General features: G+C 41.7%; 1 protein-coding gene across 2 annotated transcripts in view; it reads left to right on the forward strand.

The window, feature by feature from the left end:
- Window positions 1–20,423: 20,423 nt before the first annotated feature.
- LOC101474506 (Na(+)/H(+) exchange regulatory cofactor NHE-RF2) overlaps window positions 20,424–23,767 on the forward strand; it is a 40,326-nt gene continuing 36,982 nt past the window's right edge. The window contains exons 1-2 of one of the 2 annotated variants that reach the window (XM_004558459.5): window positions 20,424–21,188; window positions 22,217–22,513. In XM_004558459.5, coding sequence (XP_004558516.2) covers window positions 20,982–21,188; window positions 22,217–22,513 — 504 coding nt within the window. In that variant the 5' untranslated portion in view covers window positions 20,424–20,981. The remainder of the gene's footprint in view (window positions 21,189–22,216; window positions 22,514–23,767) is intronic. The other variant, XM_004558460.4, reaches the window with a different exon arrangement.

The following is a 23,767-nucleotide window of genomic DNA, read 5'->3' on the forward strand; positions in this document are numbered from 1 at the left end:
CTAACCTTCTCTATAACTCTCCATCAACACTCTCAAAGCAAACATCACATCTACAGTGCTCTTTCTCTGCATAAAGCCATGCTGCTTGCTAATTGTAGCCGTTCTCCTCAAACATATCTTGGCAGCTCTTTCCCATAGCATCATGCTCATCACCTTTCCTTCTGTCTTGTCAGCAGCTCTGCACACCACTCTTATTCTTGAAAATCTGTGCCGGTGCAATTCTTCTCCATTCCTCAGGCATTCTCTCTGATTCTCCAGGAATCAAACTATTTGGTTTGACAAGTAGTTTGACGTCCCACTTTCTTCTCTCCTAAACATTTCCACACTTCCCCTGGTATGTTATCTGGACTAACTACCTTTCCACTCTCCATCTTCTTCATAGCTGCCCTCACTTCCTCCTCACTAATGCTCTGCATTTCCTAATTCACTAACTTTCCTACATCTATCTTCCTTTCTCTGACATTTTCTTTATTCATAGGCTCATCAAAGCACTCTTTCCACCTTCTCAACAGCCTCTCTTAACTCATTAGTACATTTCCATCGCTGTGCTTAATCACCCTGACCTGCTGCACATCCTTCATAGCTCATTCTATGCCTACCCAGTCAGTACAAGTCCTTCTGTCCTGCCTTAGTGTCCAGCTTCACAGACAAATGACTACAAGTCTTTTCCTTTCCATTTGCCACCTAGTCTCCCATTACTCCTGTCTACTTTCTTCGTCTCCCTGACTTTTCTTTGTCAACCTCTCCTGACCTTCTTTGAATACGTTCCCGTCTTCTGTCCAGAGAATACTCCAAATCTAAATATATCTTAAAGATTGGTTAAATTATTTATCTGTTTTGCTTTGTCTGTGACTAGAATATGTGCTCATTTTTAACATTTGGTACTCCGAGTCTGAATTATTTGATTTGGGTATTGCACCTCAAACATGCTTGGACGGAATATTCCTGCAGAGATCTATGTTCCCTCGCTTACTTTGACTTCAAACGAACTTTCCATCTAGTGTTTTTTATAAGCTGAAGTAAAGAATGCAAATGATAAACTCTTCTTAATAAAATGTTTTGATTATTTTGTCATCCTTTTGCATGCAGAACAGTTGTGTTAAAAGACTTAACACTTGTGCTGAATACGGTGAATGCTGCCTGTTCAGTTACACGGGACATGATAAAGTGGTCATTTTTTTGATAGCAGCAGGGAAAAGATGTGAACAGCAGTGATCCTGAGCGCATTCAGGATTCTTCATGTGCATTTCCTCTTGTTCAGTGTTCAATATTGCAGAATGAGATGCCAGATGGTTCATCTTTCAACAGGGGTTACTTGCCACTTAGTTGTCTTATTCTCTCTGTTATTCCATTATGGAAATCTAATCCAGTGACAGTAGCAGCACACAAAGCCTGCTCAACTAATGTCATCCTCTTCCAAAGCGCAGCCTCCCATTAAAAGAAATAGCATGTTGGCCACATGCCCAAACAATTCACAGGAGAGTTTCTCCTGGTAAATATGAGGAAATCGGCGCTCTCTACATATGGTAATTCTCTGTGATCCAAAGGGCAGCAAAAATGGAGTTCCTAAAGCAGAAACTTACAGAATAGTAAATCCTCCACAATATAATAAACTATAGCTCTTTTCATATATGCACTGCAGCAGCAGAGGTGCACAAACAGAACTTTACTCTCTATCATGTGCACCAGTGTGCAAGTAGTATTAATAATATTCTGGTACATTTACAGCTAGAGAGCGACTGTCATGTATGCAGACTTCATGTATGCCCTCATAGAAAGCACACAGTGTCATGATCCCGGGTCGTTGACCCAGTGCTTTGAGTTTATTGTTATTATTTTCCAGTTTCTGCTGTTTTGTTTTTGTTCTTAGGGTTTGAGTTGTGTGTTTAGTGTTCTATTATCCCTACCTGTGTCCTTCCTCCGTGTTCTCTTCGTGAAACAGTTTGTGAGTTTCCTGTTTTACTTTGTAGGTCTGTGTCTCGTTATGCCCATTAGTTCCAGCTGTGTCCCCTCCTGTGTGCCATTTCCTAATTACCTGGTGTGTGTATTTATACTGCGTGTCTGCCTGTGCACCTCGTTGTGTCGTCTGTGTTTCTCTGTGAGTCTTCTGTGCTATTCAACATTTACTCTGTATTTTTCCACATCTCTCTCTGCCCAGCATTCTTCATCTGCCACCTCTGTACATCTCCCGCTGTCCTTATGTTTTTCAGGTTTGTTTGTTAGTTTTTCCCAGTTTAGGGTTATGTTCAGTTCTGCCCCCACCTTTGTTATTTTCACTGTAAATAAATCTCCACTCGCATCTCCACTGCCATCTGCATCTTGGGTCCTCCTTCATTCCACCACACGACTGCTGCCCCAGCCGTGACACACAGACTGTTAACAGCACTGCAAATGCATCTGCAGCAGATAAATTCCTGCTGTGAAAACATTTTATGGGATGATTTGCGTTTGTGGTATAGTAATTGTACAACTCTGTCATTTTCTCTTTTGAGACTTTTTCTGGCATGACCTCAGCGGAGGTGAAATCGAGGACTACAGTGGGATATCTGAGAACGTCAGCATCTCTTCCACTTACAGCTTTACTCCTGACAGTTTCTCAAACACCTGCTGTATGCTGCTACCGTTTAGGTCATCATCATCATCCACACCATCGTCTTCATCCTGGGTTTTCTGGGTAACACACTGGCCATCTACGTGATGGCCCGATATGCAAAAATGAACACAGCAACCAACATTTACATCCTGAACTCTACATTCTGGGGATTCTCTTCATAAGGACCAATAGCGTGCTTTCCTATTGGCCATTTCGAGTCGCATCTGCAAGATCAGCATGACTGCTATGAGCCAGTTCACCTCCACCTTTTCCCTGACACTGATGAGCATCGATCACGTCCTATTCATCATTTATCCTCTTCGCAGTGTTAAAACCAAAGTTGGTGAAGATAACAAGTGGCATAGACTGAGTTGTTCAAAAATGATTTTTCCACTGAAATTCTGCCCTCATTAAACTTTCGTGTTAAAATTTTACTTTCAGGTGAGCTCAGCATGTGCACATACAGGCTTGACTAGGCAGATTAGATCTAAGTGTAAGGTGACACTCCTGGTGGTGACTTTTGTGCAGGTGTTTGTACTTTTTTGATTTGTATTTTTTTTTACTTTCAGCATTGTCAACATGATTCATATCATCCCTGAAAAAAGAATAGATATCAACTTTTCCATGGCCATCCTCACCTACAGTGGGACAAAAAATATTTGACAGCCGCCAATCGTGCAAGTTGTCCCACTTAAAAATATGAGAGAGGTTTGCGATTTTCAGCATAGGTTCAGTTCAACAGTGAGAGACAGAATGTTAAAAAGAAATCCAGGATATCACATTGAATGATTTTTAAAGAATTTATTTGCATAATGGTGTAGAAAATAAGTATTTGGTCAATAACAAAAGTTGACCTCAGTACTTTGTAATATAACCTTGGTTGGCAGTCAGAAATTTCCTGTAGGTCTTCACCAGGTTTGCACACACTGCAGCTGGTATTTTGGCCCATTCTGTCATGCAGATCTGCTCAAGAGCCATGATGTGGGCTGTCGCTGGGCAACAGGGACTTTCAACTCCCTCCACAGATTCTCTATTGGGTTGACGTCTGGATACTAGCTAGGCCACTCCAAAATCTAGAAATGCTTTTTACGTAGCCACTCCTGTGTTGCCTGGGTGGTGTGTTTGGGATCATTCTCATACTGGAAGATCCAGCCACTTTTCACCTTCAGTGCTCTCACTGATGGAAGGAGGATTTTACCAAAAATCTTACAATACATGGCCTCATTCATCCTTTCCTTATTGCAGATCAGTGTTCCTGCCTTTGCAGAAAAGCAGCCCCAAAGCATGTTTCCACCCCTATGCTTCACAGTGGGTATGGTGTTCTTGGGATGCAACTCAGCATTCTTCCCAAACACAGCGAGTGGCATTTATACCAAAGACTTTTATTTTAGTTTTATCTGACCACGTGACATACTCCCAGTCCTCCTCTGAATCATCCAGATGGTCTCTGGTAAACTTTAGATGGGCCTGGACGTGTGGTGTCTTAAGCACGGGAACGTTTCAAGTGCTGCAGGATTTTATGCCATGACGATATAGTGTGTTACTAATAGAAAACTTTGTTACTGTGTTCCCAGCTCTCTTCAGGTCATTGACCAGTCCCACCTGTGTAATTTTGGGCTGTTTCCTCACCGTTCTCAAGATCATTTGTACCCCACGAGGTGACATCTTGCATGGAGCTCCAAGTTGAGGGAGATTGTGAGTTTGTTCCATTTTCTAATAACTGCTCCAACAGTCGATCTCTTCTCACCAAGCTGCTTGCCTGTTGTGGACTGGCTCATCCGAGTCTTGTGCAGGTGTACAATCTTGTCCCTGGTGTCCTTAGACAGCTCTCTGTCTTGGCCATGATGGAGGATAAAGTCTGACTGTTTGAGGTTGTGGACAGGTCTCCTTTATACAGATATCAAGTTCAAACAGAATCCATTAATACAGGTAATGAGTGGAGGATAGTGGGACAACTTGCACAGTCGGTGGCTGCCAAATACTTTTTTGCTCCACTGTATGTCAGCTCCTGTCAAAACCAGGTCTTTATGCTTTCCTCAGTAAAAACTTCAAGGAGAGCTTCCAGAAGATCCTTTCCAAAAGCAAATGTTGCCAGAGCTGCAGGGGTGCTGCAAAGTAAAAAAGAATACTACCAAAGTAAAGCACAGTCATGTTTCCTCACTTAGAAACTGCACACAGATGTAATGTGATCCATGCACATCAACATTCTTACGCCTGTCATTAAATATTCCGTTTGCAGCAATAACAGTCTGGCAGACCTCTGACCTGCCACAAGTAGGATTTGTTTGGCACTACTTCAAGATGTTTCTGCAGCTGCTCGGTCAAAATCAAATGGAAACGCTGTTATAGACTGCTTCTTCTCTAAACACATTAGAGCTACACTTGAGTCATTGTGATGTTATAGAAACACACTGGGTCAAATTCGGTGGAGTTTACAGGGTATGGTGTGGCTTGCAAAATGGATCAAAACTTCAACACCAAGAAATCTCATCACGCTTCCTTCGCCATGCTTGGAAGTTACCATCAAGCACTTCATTTGTTCTATCGCTTACCTTTTTTTTTTTAACCCAACATCAAACAAAGATTTATCCGCCATAAGAACTTTTATTGTCTCCATTCTCTCCCTTCTTTGCGTTTATTTGCTCATTTTAATCTTTTCCTTTTATTGGTCCAGCTTTTTTCTTGGCAAATGTGTTAAAAAGGCCAGTATCTAAAAAATCACCTCCCATCTCCTTTTCCTAAACACCTTTCCTTGACCTTGATGGAAGACAACAAAGAAAGGTGTGCAGAAGAATTCAAAAGAGAAGCATGGTGCACATAGAATACAAGATATAAAAATATCTATCACTTTGCAGATTTTGCAGACTTTCCCAAAGAAAATTAAGCTTAGAGTCATTTTCCAGTTTCACACAGGAGAAAATTTGGTGTATAGTAACACAGTCGGTGTTTGTGTGTCACAATCAGGTAAAGAATACTAAAATTTTCAAATGTGGGTCAAAAAAGGTATGCCAATCTAAGTATGTATGTCTACTAAAGCCCAAAAGCTGCTACCAGACAGACCAGCAGTTAAAATAACAGTAAAATAACAGAGAATACCAGCAAACATCTGCATACATAACACAAATTATCAGTGGAATTCAGCAGTCATGGTTGCTGAAAATGTGCCCATGTTGACAGGTGTACAGATGGTTCAAAACAAGGACACGTCCAAGCATTTAGTAGTAGTTTAATCTCAGCATACAAATGCTCAGTACGGCATGTGCTTTTGGCAGCACAGTTAAATGTTTTCCAGTCCATGAATTGCAAATATCAGTTTTGTGCTCTCTTTCAGTTTCTGGCATTGTCGATAAACCTTAAAATTATAATCAATACATATTTTACGCAGTTCTCTAGCCCAAAGCCAGTCCTGAGGCCAGAACATTTACAAACCAGGGTTTTGTGTTGCCTTATTAATTAAATTTCTAATCTGTTATTGTGTCTGCTTTTGTTTCCAGCTGAAGGATCTCAGCACCGCTGACAGTGAGCCTTTCAACACAAAACATGGGGTTGAATGGTCAATGATTGCTAAGCTTCCAGCTGTTCTTTGAGGGGTTTTTTATTATTATTATTACAATCGTAGCATTTTGTAGTCAAAAACAATGTGGTAAGAGTGAACATAGACCAAAATATTAAAGATGAAGGTGGCCAGAAGTGAGCCGAAACTCAATAAAAGAGATGTGAAAGATATTCCTCATAGGTTCGAAACTATAAATGACTACGTTTTCATCGTTACACTGTTTACATATCGCCTCTATAAAAGGGATCTGTTACAGCTATCTGTTCAGGTAGTTTCATTTCACGGAAAGAGGAGGTATAAATCCATAAACAAATTTTAATATACCTGGAATCATTAAAATTTCTTAGTAATCATAAGGTTTTAGATATTCTTTAGACGCATGTTGGTGTTTGAACAGCCGCAGTCCCAAACTGATGTAGTCCAAGTCCACGGTGTAAATCTTTCCCAAAAGATGTGTCGTTATGTTAAACAGAAAAAGCTCCCACAGAGTTTGGCAGACCTGGATGACTTGGGTGACCTATTTGCACTCTCAGTTCACTCTTGTTTTTCAAGAGAGGGTGCACAATCTTAGTGAGTGACCTCCCTCCAGACCAGTGTTGGTCAAGTTACTTGAAAAAAGTAATCAGTAACTAATTACTGATTACTTCCCCAAAAAAGTAATTCCGTTACTTTAATGATTACTTATTTTCAAAAGTAATTAATTACTTAGTTACTTAGTTACTTTTTTAAAACATGATTTACAACCTGAATAGGTGATAAAGTGATAGATCTTTCAGCCCAATTCTACTTTTTCTGCATAATCCATCATATAAAATGTAATCAAATGGAAAAGTCTCTTTTTTTTAAACTTGTTTAAAATCTTTTAACTTTATGCATCAAGCAAAAATTTAATTATATGCAACTCTCTCTGAAGAAATTAGTTTAACATTTAAAACTATTTTCTGCACATTCCAGCACATAAAATAAAATATTCTTTTGTGTTTACACTCACTCTTTCAAATAGATGCAAGTAAAAAACAGCAGAAAATAAATAAAATCAAAGACTCAGCGGTCCTGTTGCTCTATTTTCACCTGTAAAGCAGGAGTGGGGTAGGCGGAGGTGTGCTCTGGTGCAGGTGTGCCGCAGCGGTCAGTGGAAGAATCCGCGAGTTTCTCTGTGAATTTCCCATTACGTGGTAGCTTGCTTGGAAGTTTAGGGGGTTTCTTCCCACGCACAACGGACACTAATGTTTTTGTCACTTTTTATGGAATCAAAGTCAAAGTAAGGTCAGTACTTCCACGCTTTAAACGCTGCACGCTCATACTCTCTCCTGCACTCGATACAGTGGGGCAAAAAAGTATTTAGTCAGCCACCGATTGTGCAAGTTCCCCCACTTAAAATGATGACAGAGGTCAGTAATTTGCACCAGAGGTACACTTCAACTGTGAGAGACAGAATGTGAAAAAAAAAATCCATGAATTCACATGGCAGGATTTGTAAAGAATTTATTCGTAAATTAGGGTGGAAAATAAGTATTTGGTCACCTCAAACAAGGAAAATCTCTGGCTCTCACAGACCTGTAACGTCTTCTGTAAGAAGCTTTTCTGTCCCCCACTCGTTACCTGTATGAATGGCACCTGTTTGAACTCATCATCTGTATAAAAGACACCTGTCCACAGCCTCAAACAGTCAGACTCCAAACTCCGCCATGGCCAAGACCAAAGAGCTTTCGAAGGACACCAGGAAAAGTATTGTAGACCTGCACCAGACTGGGAAGAGTGAATCTACAATAGGCAAGCAGCTTGGTGTGAAAAAATCAACTGTGGGAGCAATCATCAGAAAATGGAAGACATACAAGACCACTGATAATCTCCCTCGATCTGGGGCTCCACGCAAGATCTCATCCCGTGGGGTCAAAATGATCATGAGAACGGTGAGCAAAGATCCCAGAACCACACGGGGGGACCTGGTGAATGACCTGCAGAGAGCTGGGACCAAAGTAACAAAGGTCACCATCAGTAACACACTACAACGGCAGGGAATCAAATCCCGCAGTGCCAGACGTGTTCCGCTGCTGAAGCCAGTGCATGTCCAGGCCCGTCTGAAGTTTGCCAGAGAGCACATGGATGATACAGCAGAGGATTGGGAGAATGTCATGTGGTCAGATGGAACCAAAGTAGAACTTTTTGGTATAAACTCAACTCGTCGTGTTTGGAGGAAGAAGAATACTGAGTTGCATCCCAAGAACACCATACCTACTGTGAAGCATGGGGGTGGAAACATCATGCTATGGGGCTGTTTTTCTGCCAAGGGGACAGGACGACTGATCCGTGTTAAGGACAGAATGAATGGAGCCATGTATCGTGAGATTTTGAGCCAAAACCTCCTTCCATCAGTGAGAACTTTGAAGATGAAACGAGGCTGGGTCTCCCAACATGACAATGATCCAAAACACACCGCCCGGGCAACAAAGGAGTGGCTCCGTAAGAAGCATTTGAAAGTCCTGGAGTGGCCTAGCCAGTCTCCAGACCTCAACCCCATAGAAAATCTGTGGCGGGAGTTGAAAGTCCGTGTTGCTCGGCGACAGCCCCAAAACATCACTGCTCTCGAGAAGATCTGCATGGAGGAATGGGCCAAAATACCAGCTACTGTGTGTGCAAACCTGGTAAAGACCTATAGTAAACGTTTGACCTCTGTTATTGCCAACAAAGGTTATGTTACAAAGTATTGAGTTGTATTTTTGTTATTGACCAAATACTTATTTTCCACCCTGATTTACGAATAAATTCTTTACAAATCCTACCATGTGGATTCATGGTTTTTTTTTTTTCACATTCTGTCTCTCACAGTTGAAGTGTACCTCTGGTGCAAATTACTGACCTCTGTCATCATTTTAGGTGGGGGAACTTGCACAATCGGTGGCTGACTAAATACTTTTTTGCCCCACTGTATATGATCCATTGTTGATCTGCACACAGCTGTTGCCACGAACGTCCCACTCGCTTACGTCACTGTCGTGAGACATTCTCACAAAAAATCACGGTTTTAGTAACGCAGTAACGCAGCGTTCCTACGGTGAAGTAACGGTAATCTAATTACCGTTTTTGCAATAGTAATCCCTTACTTTACTCGTTACCTGAAGAAAGTAATCGGATTACAGTAACACATTACAAGTAACGCGTTACTTACTGCCCATCTCTGCTCCCAACTGATCAGGGACCTGAATTACTGAGAATAATTAAAATAAAATAAAGAATAAAATCACTGACGGCCACAAGTGCTGCCCCTAAGCCCCCTAGTAGATGCACATACTGTCGTGCGAAGAAGTGTTTGCCCCCTTTCTGATCTCCTGTCGGAAAGGGGGCACCTGTTCTCAATAAGAAACCTAATAACTAGTTGGGCCATCGTTAGCAGCAAAAACTGCAATCAAGCAGCTAACTCTGTGGAGGAATTTTGGTCCACTCATCTTTGTAGAATTGTTGTAATTCAGCCACATTAGAGGGTTTCCAACATGAACCACCTTTTTAAGGCCGTGCCACAGCATCGCGATCAGACTCAAGTCAGGACTTTGACTAGGCCACTCCAAACTCTTCATTTAGTTTTTCTTGGACTTGTTGGTGTTTTTTGGATCATTGTTGTATTGCAGAACCCAAGTGCGCTTCAGCTTGAGGTCACTAACGGATCCATTCTCCTTCAGGATGTTTTGGTAGACAGCAGAATTCATGATTTTCCAGGTCCTGAGGCAGCTAAACAGCCTCAGACCATCCCACTGCCACCACCATATTTGCTGTTCCTTTTCTGAAATGCTGTTTTACTTTTACGCCAGATATAACGAGACATACACCTTCCAAAAGTTCAGTTCTTCTCTTGTCAGCCTACAGACTGTTTTACCAAAAGTTATGTTCCTTTTGCTCAGCAGCGGTTTTCGTCTTGGAAATCTGTCACACAGGCCATTTTTCCCCAGTGTCTTTCTTTTGTTAGCGTCATGAACTCTGACCTTAACTGAGGGAAGTGAGGCCTGCAGTTCTTTGGATGTTGTTCTGGGCTCTGTTGTGACCTCCTGGATGAGTCATCACTGCACTCTTGGGGTAATTTTGGTCGGCCTGCCACTCCTGGGAAGGTTCACCACTGTTCCATGTTTTTGTCATTTGTGGATAATGGTTCTCACTGTGGTTCACTGGAGTCCCACAGCTTAAGAAATGGCTTTATAACCTTTTCCATACTGAGAGAGCTCATTTAATTTGTTTCTTATTTGTTCCTCAATTTCCTTGAATCACTGCATGACATCTGGCTTTTGACGATCTTTTAGTCTTCTCCACTTTGTCAGGCAGGTCGTAGTTAAGTAATTTGTTATAGAGAACAGGTGTGGCAGTAATTAGACCTGGGTGTGGCTAGAGAAACTGAACTTACCAACAAAGATGTGATACACCACAGTTCATTTATTTTTTTATTTTTTTATTTTATTTTTTTATTTTTTTATTTTTTGTGTCCCGTTTGGATCTTTAGCCATCAGAATTGTTGTCTTAAGGCCAAGAAAGATGCCAAGCGGATTTATTTTACCAAGTGGATCATCATGGCCTTGCCATATTGGTCCATTTGATTGACCTTTATTATAATTATGAATTTATTTTATTTTCAGTTGCTACAAACGGGACAGACATGACTGGGGGATAGGACAGGGAGAAAGAATGAAAGAAAGAGAGGGAGAGAAAGAAAACCAAAGGGGAGAAGAGACGGTGAGAAGGGGGGGAAGAAAGAAAGAAAAACAGACAAACAAACAAAACACCTGGGTCACCTGTATGGAGAAAAAAAACAGAAGAGAAAGCAAACAACAAAGAGCAACATAATAAAAAAAATGGCACCATCACAATAAGTGGCCCGAGCGAGCCCCAGGCTCCAGGCCCCGATAAGCGGCCGCCAAGGAGTGAGCCGGTGTGTACCCGGACGCCCACCCCCACACACAAAGAACCACCAACACACCGACACCTGAGGGAGTCCGCCACTGGCAGGGGAAGTGGTGGTGGGTGGAGATAGGCCTCCAAACCTTGGAGGGCCTGAGATGTCCCCAGAGAGGTGGCGTCTGATACCCAACCTGACATATAGACACAGACATACAGGCACACACAGACACAAACATCCATTCCCACCCTCATGCTCTCATATGCACTTACTCCACACTCAACCAACGTGGAGACAGACATAAAGAGACGCTGTACACACGATCACACTCCCCAAGCGTACTCTACGAACCGGGTCTAGGTACCCTTGCCCCTGGAGGGGGGAACTGCACCCAGACCCAGGTGGTGTTACCCTTTTCCCTGTGGTGGGGAGAGGCAGACCGCCCCGACTCCGCAGCAGCAGGGAGGCCCCACACTCCAGACCGCAGTCGGACGACCAACTCCTCCTAGCCCCCCCGCTCCAGCAGGCCGCAGAGAACGGGGGTGAGAGAAGACTCCAAACCTCCCTCCACCCGCTCATTGTAGTGTTGATGCATGTGTGTTCTAAGGTGCAATTAAAACCCAGGAGGGCATGGAGCTACCTGCCAGAGAGCAGCAGGTAAGCGCATAGTCCCTCCTGCTAGCCCTCAATGTCTACGTGTATTCAAAATTGAATACACCACAGTTCATTTATATTATATATCAGATTTGTTATTGGCATTGATATACACCATTGTATATCAATTTCAAATCCTAGGTGACTTCCTGCTTGAGTTATTGCATTCAAAAGATTTTCAGAAAATTTGACCTCTGACCTTGAGTTAGATATCACTGAGATTCAAACACATGTGGGGTTTTAGCAGATATACCTATGATATGGATTTCAAAATCTTACGTCACCTTGTTCTCGGGTTTTCACATTCACAAACTTGGGTGTCCATGCTGCCCGCCCGTCCCCCCACCTGCCCATCCAGCGGATGAGTTGGGTCTTCGTAATGTTATTGCATGGACATGTATGACTGCCTTTGGAACTGGGTCATTAGTGTCATTTGTGTTTATTGATGATGTGACTGCAGACAGAAGTAGTAGGATGAACAGTCGTGTTTACTCGTCTATACTCTGTCACATTCTGCCAAAAGCTGCAAAACTGATCAGACAGGGCTTAACAATGCAAACGGTTAATGGCCCAAAATATACTGCAAAAGAGTTTCTCGGGGCTAATAAATCAGATATTCTTCAGCAGCCAAGTCAGTGACCTGATCTCAACCCAAAAACATTTCAGTAATTATAAATGCAAAAGTGAATGAGGTTGTTATAAAGCCCAACGAGGTACCTCAAGGAGAAAATCAGCATTTTAGTGATGGGCTCTAAATGGACTGGGTAGCTTCAGCCTATCCCAGCTTTCACAGATTGAGAGACGGGGTACACCCGTGGACAGGTTAACAGTTCATCACAGGGATAACATACTCAAATCAGCAGCCAGTCACCAATTAATCTAAAAGCCATGCCTTCAGACTTTTTTCCCCCACACATGCAAAGAGAGATCATGCAAATTTCATGATCTTGCAAACCACTGCACCACAGAACACCTTTGTTATCCATAGTCTGTTTTACATTTAAAATATGAACTCATTATGGCAATGATCTAAGGATTTTAAAGTAACACATCTAATAAAAAAAATTGCTTGACCACTTCATAACCTCCTCTAAGATATACATATGAGTGTCTAACTCTTTTCTGCTCCACAGCCTCCACACTTGACACTTCTTTAAGAAACTTTTTACCTCACTGCTTAGCCCTTATTCTGCTGTGTTTTTACTGACAACTTGCTTTGTGGTAACTTGTGAGGGTGAACACACACAAAAAGTTTTGCAGTCATGCAGCTTTTGTTCTAGCTCCTTCAATGTCATATGCTAAACAGTATTGTTATTAAACAGAAAACAGTGCACAGTACACTAGAAGTGTTTTTTGCTCTCTGCTGATTCTAAGAAAAATCAGCCACGAACGACTAAGCACAAGTAAATGTGATCTTTCATACACACATAACTTCAACTATACTCAGAAACAGACAAATCCCAGAGGTCCTTCCAAACTTTGACAGGAATTACAGGAATGGTTTGTTCCGCTATTATTTTGCACCGCTAAAAGACACTGCAATACAGCAGAAATCACATGGGGTTCTCACTAAGTGAACACACCTGCAGGTCCACTGGTCGGGTTTTTGTGGGGGTATTTCATTTCGCCCAGTCAGAACCGAGTGAGGTGCACCATTAATTTCCATTAACAGCACGATTCTGGGGAAGACTCTGGCCTTGCGAGAAAGCACATCCTTCCGTGTAAAGCAAAAAACCCAGGATAGTTTGTTAACCAGCATGACGCATGTCTACTTTCTTTTCATGACATTTAGTGCCTTTTTTACAATGTTGGGTTTTAACAATGCAAAGTATGTGCATAAAAAGCAGTCATGAAATAAAAGCTAAAGATTAACACCGTAACATCTGAACGCACATAGATTAAAAAGAAAAACTCAAAAAGCAGCTTTGTGGAACTCGCAGCTATTGCGGTCATTTAGCAAATTCTGAGAAGCACATGAGACCAGCAAACTGGAAATCCAGTGATAAAGTTGAGGAAACTGTTGCCCCTGAGGCTTAAGGATGATACCTGAGAGTGAAACAGCTCATGGGAACAACACTGAGATTTTCCCACATTTCAAGTTACAGCAGACATTTTTGTCAGGAAAGCGAGCAGACTGTGATACGAGGTTTGTCACTATAACAGTGTGAACAAACCACAGCACTCAGTATAACTTTTTCAATCTAACTTTTGATTCAAAATATGAATTATTAATATATATTTTTTAAAAAGCTGATAGGTAAGCTCGTCTCCCTGCAGCCCTCTTCACGTCACGCACTCAGCACTGTACCAGCGAACAAGCTGCAAGTTAATTATTGTGAAGGTCGTTAAAATTATTGATGGCTGGAGGGCAAAGCTGTAAAGGTACTGCAGGGGCCCTTCCGAGAACCTGTTTGCAATTAACTGACGCAGGACATATCACAGATCAAAATACATGCGCAATTATTGCTCCTAAATATGAACATTTAGCAAGTGCATAAAGTTTTTAACATGTTTGCAGAAGTTATGAACAGAGGTCCAAGTTGCAAGTGTTTTGTTGTTGAAAAGAACCATGCCTCGTGAGACAATATTAGCAACACCATTTTATTTGAGGCCAAAAACAGCCCAAAATACATAAGTAAATAAAAGATGCTGACTTCAAGCAGGTTTATTACATGTAAATTTTCCATGTTTTGTTGCATAAGTACAATGTAGAACATTAAATTTAATAGAATCTGGTTGAATGAAATGAACTTGATTGGTATAATTTCAGTTTATAGCAAGCATGCTTTCTGTAAGGATTAATAATAATATTAAATAAACATTTGATTTATATGAATATGTTTCATTTTACTCTAAATTATTGCTTCATGATTTTGAGTGTTTTTGGCAAACTACAGAAAATCTGCAGCTATGTTAACTCAGGTTTTACTTGGAAAATTTGAGATAAATGCTAACACGGAGCATATTACAAAGTTTTTCCCTGTGCGCTTTAGCAGTGCAACACATGACATTTATGTTAAGCGATGCTATTTAAATCAAAGCTTACTTCCTTTACTTACCTTAATGCTAACATGTTGATATTTAGCAAGTGTGTTAAATAACAAGTAAAGGTGTTTCAGTTGTGTTTTATCTAACGGTAATTTTTGTGCAATGGAGACAAAAGACAAAACACACAGCTGCTAACCACAAAATTCAACATGCCAATGGCTACCAGCTCGGTCGGCTGTCCAATTACTTTTCACTGTGTATAAAAATGTAATTCCTGAACAGTTAATGCAATAGTTTACTAAACCCTGCACTTTAGTCCCATCTTTGATTTAAGATCCCCTTGTTGGTCTGCAGAGGCAATTTTACAACAACTATGTCATCATGCAAACACTTTTGGATCTGGCTGAAACTTACAATATCTATCATACAAAGATATATAAAGGGAGTGCAAAATCTGAAGTATTTATATATATATATAAATACTGCGCGATCCCCAGTACCCCTAGGGGTCCTAGTAGACACACATATGGTATCCATTTCAAAATCCTACATCGCCTGCCTGGCGGGGTGACGTCATTAACCTGTCAGCCTTTTAACAGCTTAGGGGTAAAAATAATAATAATACAGCATGAAATATGATTTCAGACTTTGATGCATTTAAATGAATGCTTTAACAAAGGCATGCATTTTGGCTGAAAAACACCCAAAATCTCTCACACATCATTTGCAGCACTGTCTGTCAAGTCAGTCTTAACCACACCTAAAAGAAATCAGTGTATTGTTTTTGGAATTTGAATTGAAAGTCAGGAAACTTAACATTCTTTCCATGTGATTTGCACACATAGCGGAGAGAGGAGCACAGAGGGGATCAGCAAGAAGAAGAGGAGGAGGAGGAGGAGTGAGCTGCCCTGTGTGGTTAATTAAAGCTGAGAGCTGTGCCCTTCTCCACCCCACAGTGTTTTCTTTTCCTCCCTCTGCCAGGAGGGGGAAGGTAGGATGTCTCTGTCCATTTCAATAATGTATGACAGATGGATCCGAGAAAATAAACTCAAGATGCATGGATGCAGATTATTGAGTGTGCCATAATACACTGAAACCCAGATGTGATTGCTGTCTATCCGCACCTCTCGCCGCCTCAATTTCAAGTTTAAAGTCATATATAAGAGGCCTCCTGAACAAAAGAGCAGTCGGTGGAGTGTCACAGATGACCCAGAGGACTGGGACCGAGATGATGATGACTTTAAGATTAGAAAATGGCATATGTCATACTTATTAATGCAGCATTTCCTGGAGCAGTGCCACTTTCTTCACACCGGTTTATGTCTCAAAAAACCCCATTTGATATTTCAGAGACTCTCTGCAAAACCGACAGCGGAAGGAGCCTCGCAGCAGGAAGGGCTCCAGTGTGTCAGTAGCAATTAAACCAGGTCACACGGGTGTGACGGAGATCCAGGTCGCGCCTGTGTTTTCTAAGTTGTTTATATCAATTAGAAAAAGCATGATTTGAGGAGATGAGGGGGTAAAACTTGGGCACTAAATTAGGCACTTGAGACTACTTCGGTTGTGATTGCGTCATCGGAATAAAATACCTGAAGCTTGTCCTGCTGTGGACACTGTGTGTGTGTATGTGTTGCGTGCTTGTTGACTCATGGAGCCATTTAGGTGAGGCAGTGACAGCTGTGACACAGACTAAAAATGGACATTTTCCCCCAAGAATTCTCCCCCCGATGGCACCAGCTGTCTTCTTTAATATAAACAGGCAGCAGAAGACCTCGCTGGTGCTGGTAAAACACATCTTACAGTGTGTGTGTGGATGCTGACAATCCCCAGCTGTTTTTCTTTCTATGCGCAGACATTCACTAAAACCTTCTTTTCTCCTCCGGGAGGTGTCAGTCACTGAATCCAACCCACCCTCACCATCATCTCTCCACCTCACCTCCACCATCCGCCAGTATAAGAAGAAGAAGCGGTGATGTGATGATGACATGGAAACTGGAACAGAAAGAGAGCTAGAGAACGTGCAAAAGTTCATGTAGGAGGAGGGTGATTGTGTTGAGCGCTACATTACAATTTCATATCTCCCCTCTCGGTCCCTGTCAGCAGAAGAATGCAACATGAAACGCAGCTCTTGCAGCACAATCAGGGCCTGACAGGCAGAATAAATCTTCATCATTATGCAAGCTCATGAGCGCATGTGTTTTTTTGTTCTTTGCGGTGAAAGGTTTGAGTTTTAGCCCTTGGGGGGGGGGCTATTTTTATGAAAATCAGCAACACGTTTTGGCCATTAACGCACAACTTTTTAATCACTCCAAATGATTAATCGCTATCAAAATTGTTCCCAGTCATTTTTTTCAGTCCGCTAATCCTTGGAGCTCCACTGCTGATGGTTCATCTAAGGACTATTTTATCCCCCAAAATAAAATTAAAAGTGAGAAATCAGCAGCAGGGTTTGTCACATTTTGAGAGAGATTTATATGTTCCTCGGGAAATGTTAACACCCATCTAAAAATAAAGTGAACCTCGGAGCAGGAACGATAACGACCCACTTTCTGCTGCTGTGTTGTCTCCGCTGAAAATTAAATTCCCTAAAGTGCCCCACCGTGAAAAGGATGATCCTTCCATGGCTGATTGACAGGAAACTAGTGTATTAAATGGAACAGTCATCAAGATTAGACAGTCCATCAGCGGGTAGGCGTACAGCTAAAATAACAGTGAGCCAGCCTGGACTCCAGGCCTGACAAACAGTGATTTCCTCGAGTTCCCAGAGGAGCTGAGAGAGGAAATGATGCTCCGACTCAGTGGAATCATCGCTGTGAAGTGAAGGATGTGCAGATGAGCAACAGCAGTTGTGCCACGGCAATACAAAGAGTAATAAACTGAGATTGACCATCTGTTTTTCATTACTCAAGGCCGCGGGCTCAGACTGGATCCAGCTGGATGAGTATTAGTCCATTAAAGGTGAAAGTTAATCACCTGCGTACTTTCTGATGAGAAAAAAAGTAAATAAACGGGATAAACTCTTTAGTTCTGGAAATCAGTCTAACCTGCTGGTGTTCATGTCAGCATCAGGTTAGAAATCACACTAAAGAAACATTTCCTGCTGAAATAAATACTTGTTATAGGCTAAAATTATTTTTTTTAAAAAGGTTCACAGTGAGTATTTTGTTTGCTCAGTATTTATCACAGACTGCTTTATTTATCCGTGTGATTCGTTTCAGTAACATACCGCCTTTTTTATATTTGTCTGCTTTTGTGTTTTTAAGCCTTTGAAAACATGCATTTATTTTTTAAAGGGTGACCGGAAGTGTAACTATGGTGTTGTTTCTACTTTGACAAGTGCTAAACGATTACTGAAATGTGAGTGTTTAGCGCCCTCGTTTTGTCATAGTATGAACTACAGCACCTGGTTAGTGGGAAGGTCGTTGGTATCAGTAACGGTTATGAGATTTTTATGTCACTGCATTCTGTTTTTATTTACATTTTCCCACCATCCCAACTATTTTGCAACTGGGGTTGTATATATACATTATTTATTAAAATCATTCATCCTAAAAATACAGATCTTCTTCTACTTCAGAATCAGAATACTTTATTGATCCCTAGGGGAAATTATTTAATACTTCTATCAGCTTTCAGTCTTTTTGTCATGCCACCATCTCTAAGGGGCTAGGCGCTGTCTCTGTGAAAGAGCCAAGAGCTTTAATTTCCACTTCCTCCATGCAAAGGTTGGCTACAATACGTGACACTGGGGAGCCCATGGTACAAGCTTTTGCCTGTAGAAGTGCTTGTTGTATTTAAAATATGTGGTGATAAGGCAGAGGTCTAACCATGTGCAAATCTGATGCTGTAGTTGTTTTCTGACTGCCTCAGTTGCATGTATACAAATGAAGAGTGAGACCACATCAAAGGACACGATGGTTTCATGTAGATCCAGGGTAAGTTTCTGGACCTCGTTCATGAAGTCAGTGGAGTTTTTGATATGACAGGGTGTGTTCCCCACACACGTCGCCATTCAATTACAGTATTTACATTTACCAATCACTTTATTAGATACACTTTGTTAGTACTATGTTGTGCCAATTTTCCTTTTGTAGCTGCTTTAATTCTTCATTGCGTAGACTGACACAGTGCAGGAAACATTCTTTAGAGATTTTGATCCATATTCACATGATAGCACTGTAACATTGCTGCAGATGTGTCAGCTGCACATCCATGATGTGAACCTCCTGTTTCACCACATCCCGAGCTTGCTCTATTGGACTGAGACCCAACGACTCTGGTGGCCATGTGAGATCACCTGAGCTTCGTGACATAGCGTAATATTCTGCTGGAATCAGCCAACACAAGATGGGCACACTGTGGTAAAGGGATGGACATGGTTAGCGTCAATATTCAGGTTGGCTGTGGCATTTAAATGATGCTCAGTTAGTGCTAAGGGGCCCAATAGGGCCTACAAGGTAGGATGGATGGATGTTTTCATGTTGCTTATTCCAAATTCTGACACTGCCCTCCAGAAATTGACACTCATTGGACCTGGCAAAATTTCATTGTCCAGTATTGTTGAGCTCATGCAAACTGTAGCCCAAGTTTTCTGTTCTTAACTGACGGGATTGACAGTCAGTGTGGTCTTCTGCTTCTGTAGCCCATCTGTATCAAGGTACAAAGTGCTGTCTTCTGCATACCTTTGTTGTAACAAGTGCTATTTTATTTACTTAACTGTTTTACTTGCCTTCTTCAGAGAACTGCTGCTCACTGGATATTTTCTCTGTCTTTTTTTATTTTTTACTTAAATGACCTTTCTTCTTTTCTTGTATCCTTTTTGTTTTGCTTTTGTTCCAGCGTTCACTGGGTTGCTTTATTGTGAAGGTTTCAACAGGAAGTACAGTTGCGCCCTCCAACGCAACATAAATTCAATCAACGGCTGTAATTATGAATGTGTTAAGTTCATTTTTTTAGCAAAGATCTCAAACAGCAATACCATTGGCGTTTTTGATGGTCTGCATCAGGGGTGGCAAACATAAGGCCCGAGGTCAATTGTAGACTTTCAACTGTCTTTTTATAATTTTTATAGCGTTTCCTTCCAATAAAGATCTCCTCCGTGACTATTATACATCTCCACTGTTAAATTAATTAACAAATAAATAAATAGAAATTTATCTGTGTAATAACAAGGGCTGTTTTGTTTTACAGCTACAGGATAGTCTGGCCAATGAGTCACCAGTAATTTGTCTGTAAAGTCCAAAGAGTCGTGCTGACAGATGTATTTGATTTATAACATCATAATCTCTTTAACATGTAGAAAAACTGAGGCATTCTGTTGAAATTCCACTTTCTTATGTTTTATATTAAGTTAATGAATGTGCAGTTAGAGTCGTTAGACAAGACTCTCAATGTACAATGAGTTTGACATCCCTGGTCTGCATTAATGAGGATACTTAATTAAGGATAGTATAAGGATACTGTATTTGAAACGGCCTACTTACTAAAAGCTTTGGGCTCATCAGTTAGATTTTAGTGGGTATTTTAGTAGCACAGTTATGACATTTATTTGAATAATAATATGTTATGAAACGGCTCCGAAACTTTAGATGAACTGTTGTCTGGACCCATTACAATTAGGCTACCAGTTGGATGTATTGAGAGTGAGAATCCAAATAGCTGGGTGTTTTCATTATTTTTAGGACACCGTTCAAAACCATTTCCTGCCACCCAGGGGCAATGTTGTATCATTTTTAGTCCTCCTTCCCTGCCCAAAACAGTGAGAGCAGGTAAGCGGTCTGGGAAGAGGTGGTGCTATTGCGCACGCGGCTCTAACCCAGAGCAAACTGTACTCAGCGTATGCTCTCCGAACTGTTGTTATGGAGAAATTTCCAGTGAGAGGAGAGGACCCGGCAGTCTATTCGACGTCTGCAGTAACAGTAATGGTGCGCTGTCGGGGGCTCTGAAGTCTGTGCGCGCCCGTCGGGTTTTTGTTGGAGTCTTTGAGCCGTGCGCTTCAGCTTGGATACAAGACACAGGATCTGCTGCTGTTGCTTCGTTACCTGAAGTTTTACACTTTGCTGCTTCTTGCATGCACTATTTTTTTTCTTTTTCTTCTTGTTCTGAAGCGCATCTGTGGCTGTTCCACTTTGTGTTTTTGTACTGGGAGAGCGCGCGTGTCAGCCAGATATGTTTTCTCCAAGAAGTTTAGCAGCCCTGCAGTCGCTCTCCTAAACTCCAATATTTCCATTTATTGTTATTATTATTGTTGTTGCTGTTGTTGTTATATTTTACTTGAACACTTCAGAAGCTTTAAACTGACAAAGGGGGAAATGGCCAAAGTGGGGAAACCGCGGCTTTGTGTCATGACAAAAGGGGAGAACGGGTATGGATTTCACTTGCATGGCGAGAAAGGAAAGAGCGGCCAGTTCATCCGCAAAGTGGAGGCTGGCTCCCCCGCAGAAGCGTCAGGGCTGCGTGCCGGTGACAGGCTGGTCGCAGTGAACGGAGTAAACGTGGAGAAGGAGACGCACCATCAGGCAAGTAGATGTGTTTATTATTTAACTTGTGTCTTAGCTGGCTGAGCAGGGGCTACATCAACAGGTGACACTGGCTGATGCAGACATCCTGACACGGTGGCGCATAGCCTCCTCCTCCACTCGGCGTCACAGACCAGAGGTCTGCAGGTTATTGAATTACAAAACATTTTGTTTGGAAACAAGGGGCGCGCTGAGCAAGAACTTTACGCAGGCTGTATTCCTTCCCTTGCAGTTTTTTTTTCCTAGTGAAATTCAACAAATCAGCAAGTCTCTAGTCAGTGGCCTGAGCTTAAATATAAACCGGTCCCTGTAAATAAGATCTTAACAAACTGTGTGCTCCTCTATTTGCAAGGCCTGGCTGGTGGTCAGATAGAGTCAGCAGGCTCAGATAATTATTTTCACAAGCTTGCAGGCACACGGGGGAAGATCAGCACCAGCCTCCTCTCTGTGTGCTGTATATTAGGTTTGTTGCAGCTTGAAAGACGAAAACAAACCCTCTGACTATTGTGTTTGAAGTTCAGGGAACAAATCTGCCACCCAGGTGTTTCTAAGGAGCCTCATATTCCTGCTCATATGACAATGATCTATAACAACGACAATGATAATTGTCAGTTTTGAAAACATCGCTTCCCACTATATTCCCACTACAGATGTATGGGAATAAATGGTTAGAAAAACTGATGGATCAGTTGATACAGTTGCTTTGTCAAACAGTAAGAACCAAATAAATACAAAGTTATGTTAAGAAATTCAGTTAAAGGAACACACATACCCCAAAAACCTAGAGCCATCGCCTTTTTCAAAACGTTGCTTATACAGCATTTTTCCTAAAATAAAGATGCAAATCACAGGCCTGCATGTTAAAAGGTGTATACAGCCTAATATAATGGTCAGTAATTATATATTAAACAAGTCCTTGATGGATGGATTGGGACTAACCCTTCATAGGAGTAGCATTTAATTATCTGCTGCCAAACTGTAGAGAATTTAATGTATTCAAACCAAACGTTCGATGTTCCATTCCTCAGGTGGTACAGAGGATTAAGGCCATGGACAACAAGACCAGGTTGCTGGTGGTTGACTCTGAGACCTATGAAAGCCTACGCAGCCTGCGCCTCACAGCAACAGAGGATATGGCCGTCCTTAGAATTGGAAATCCTTCCTCCTCTTCCTCTCCACCTGTGTCTCCTTCTCCAGCACCATCGTCAACACCATCTTCCCCCTCCAAGAAGCGGGAGAACGGCTCTCTGTCTAAGCAGCCCGTCACAGTGAGCGACCAGGTGCAGAAGCCCACTAGGAGGTCACCGTCTAAGGCTGCAAAGAAGGTAAGGACGTGCTGGATCATCACAATGGTCACACTACACGCTTACTAAAGCACTAATATGTGTGTTTCCAGGCTTGTTAAGGAGATATCTGTCTAACAACAAAAGAATTTAAAACTTACAGAAAGAGTGTGTTTTCTTTTTTTCAGTGTGAACCAGCTCCCCAGTAAACCCACAAATAACTGTCAAGCTTCTCGAGCCAGTCATCATAGAAAATTCTTAGAGATTTGTCTGCTTGAACACACCCGAGAGTTAAAAATACGCACTTTGCATTAGAACAGATGGAAGGTAGTGACTGAGTCATCACTTTGAATAGACTCTCCTCAGCATGCTTTCACCCTAGACTTGTTTTCTTGTCGCTTTGCCAGTTTTTGATCAGATACGTAGATAACATTCAGGTTCCACAGTCTGCGTTGTTACGTGTGAATGCAATGAATGCGGGTGAAGCATTCCAGATGTTGTGTTAGAGGTCAAAGAGGATGTGAAAGGTCAGAGGTTAGGAATCTGGCACCAGGCAACGTAGTAACTCTGCAAAAAGAAAATCCACAGAAATCTTGAAAATAAAAAAGTTGCAATACATGAAAAATAATGACCTGCCTATATTTTGAAAGGTTGTAGATCGAGTGTTTTTACAGGACAGTTACAGGATCGCTGTCACAGTTGGTTGCCTAACCTGTAGTAAGCATTCGATACTTTTTATTTTCTCTTTTTTTTTTGGATTCACTGCTTATTATTACTCCCCTTTGTCCTGAAAAACAGGAAGCGTTTCCGCCCGCTCTGTCTCTCCTGGAACGCTCTGAGATCTGATCGGATTTGGTTTCAAATGGTCTTTATTGGGGGGAGGCCGAGGCTCAACTTCTATTCTCTGCATTTACACAACATGTGTTTTCACTTAGGCTTGCCTTGCCAATATGTGAGCAGCACTCAGGCAGTCCTTCTACCAGAGCAGTGACAGGCCCAATCAGTTAAATCTTGGATGCGTGTGTTTGCGTGTGTGTGTCTTTTGTCCAGCTCTGGCTTTGACCTGTGGGGAGAAATCCTAGTACTCGGTTCAGGAATTGCTCAGCGGTCTCTCGTTTCTCTTTTCTGTCTTAATGAGTCTAATGAAAGAATTGAAGAAAAGCTCAGCAAGATGAGCCAAAAAAAGGCATCTGTGGTTCCGAATAAAAAACGAAGGAAACCTGTTGATGTATCAACAGTTCACTGAAACGACTTCATTTGCTCAGGCACCGTGACAGATAATCAGCTTCTTTCTAT

This window comes from Maylandia zebra, linkage group LG4, assembly GCF_041146795.1.
Source record: "Maylandia zebra isolate NMK-2024a linkage group LG4, Mzebra_GT3a, whole genome shotgun sequence".
In the NCBI taxonomy this organism is placed as follows: domain Eukaryota; kingdom Metazoa; phylum Chordata; class Actinopteri; order Cichliformes; family Cichlidae; genus Maylandia; species Maylandia zebra.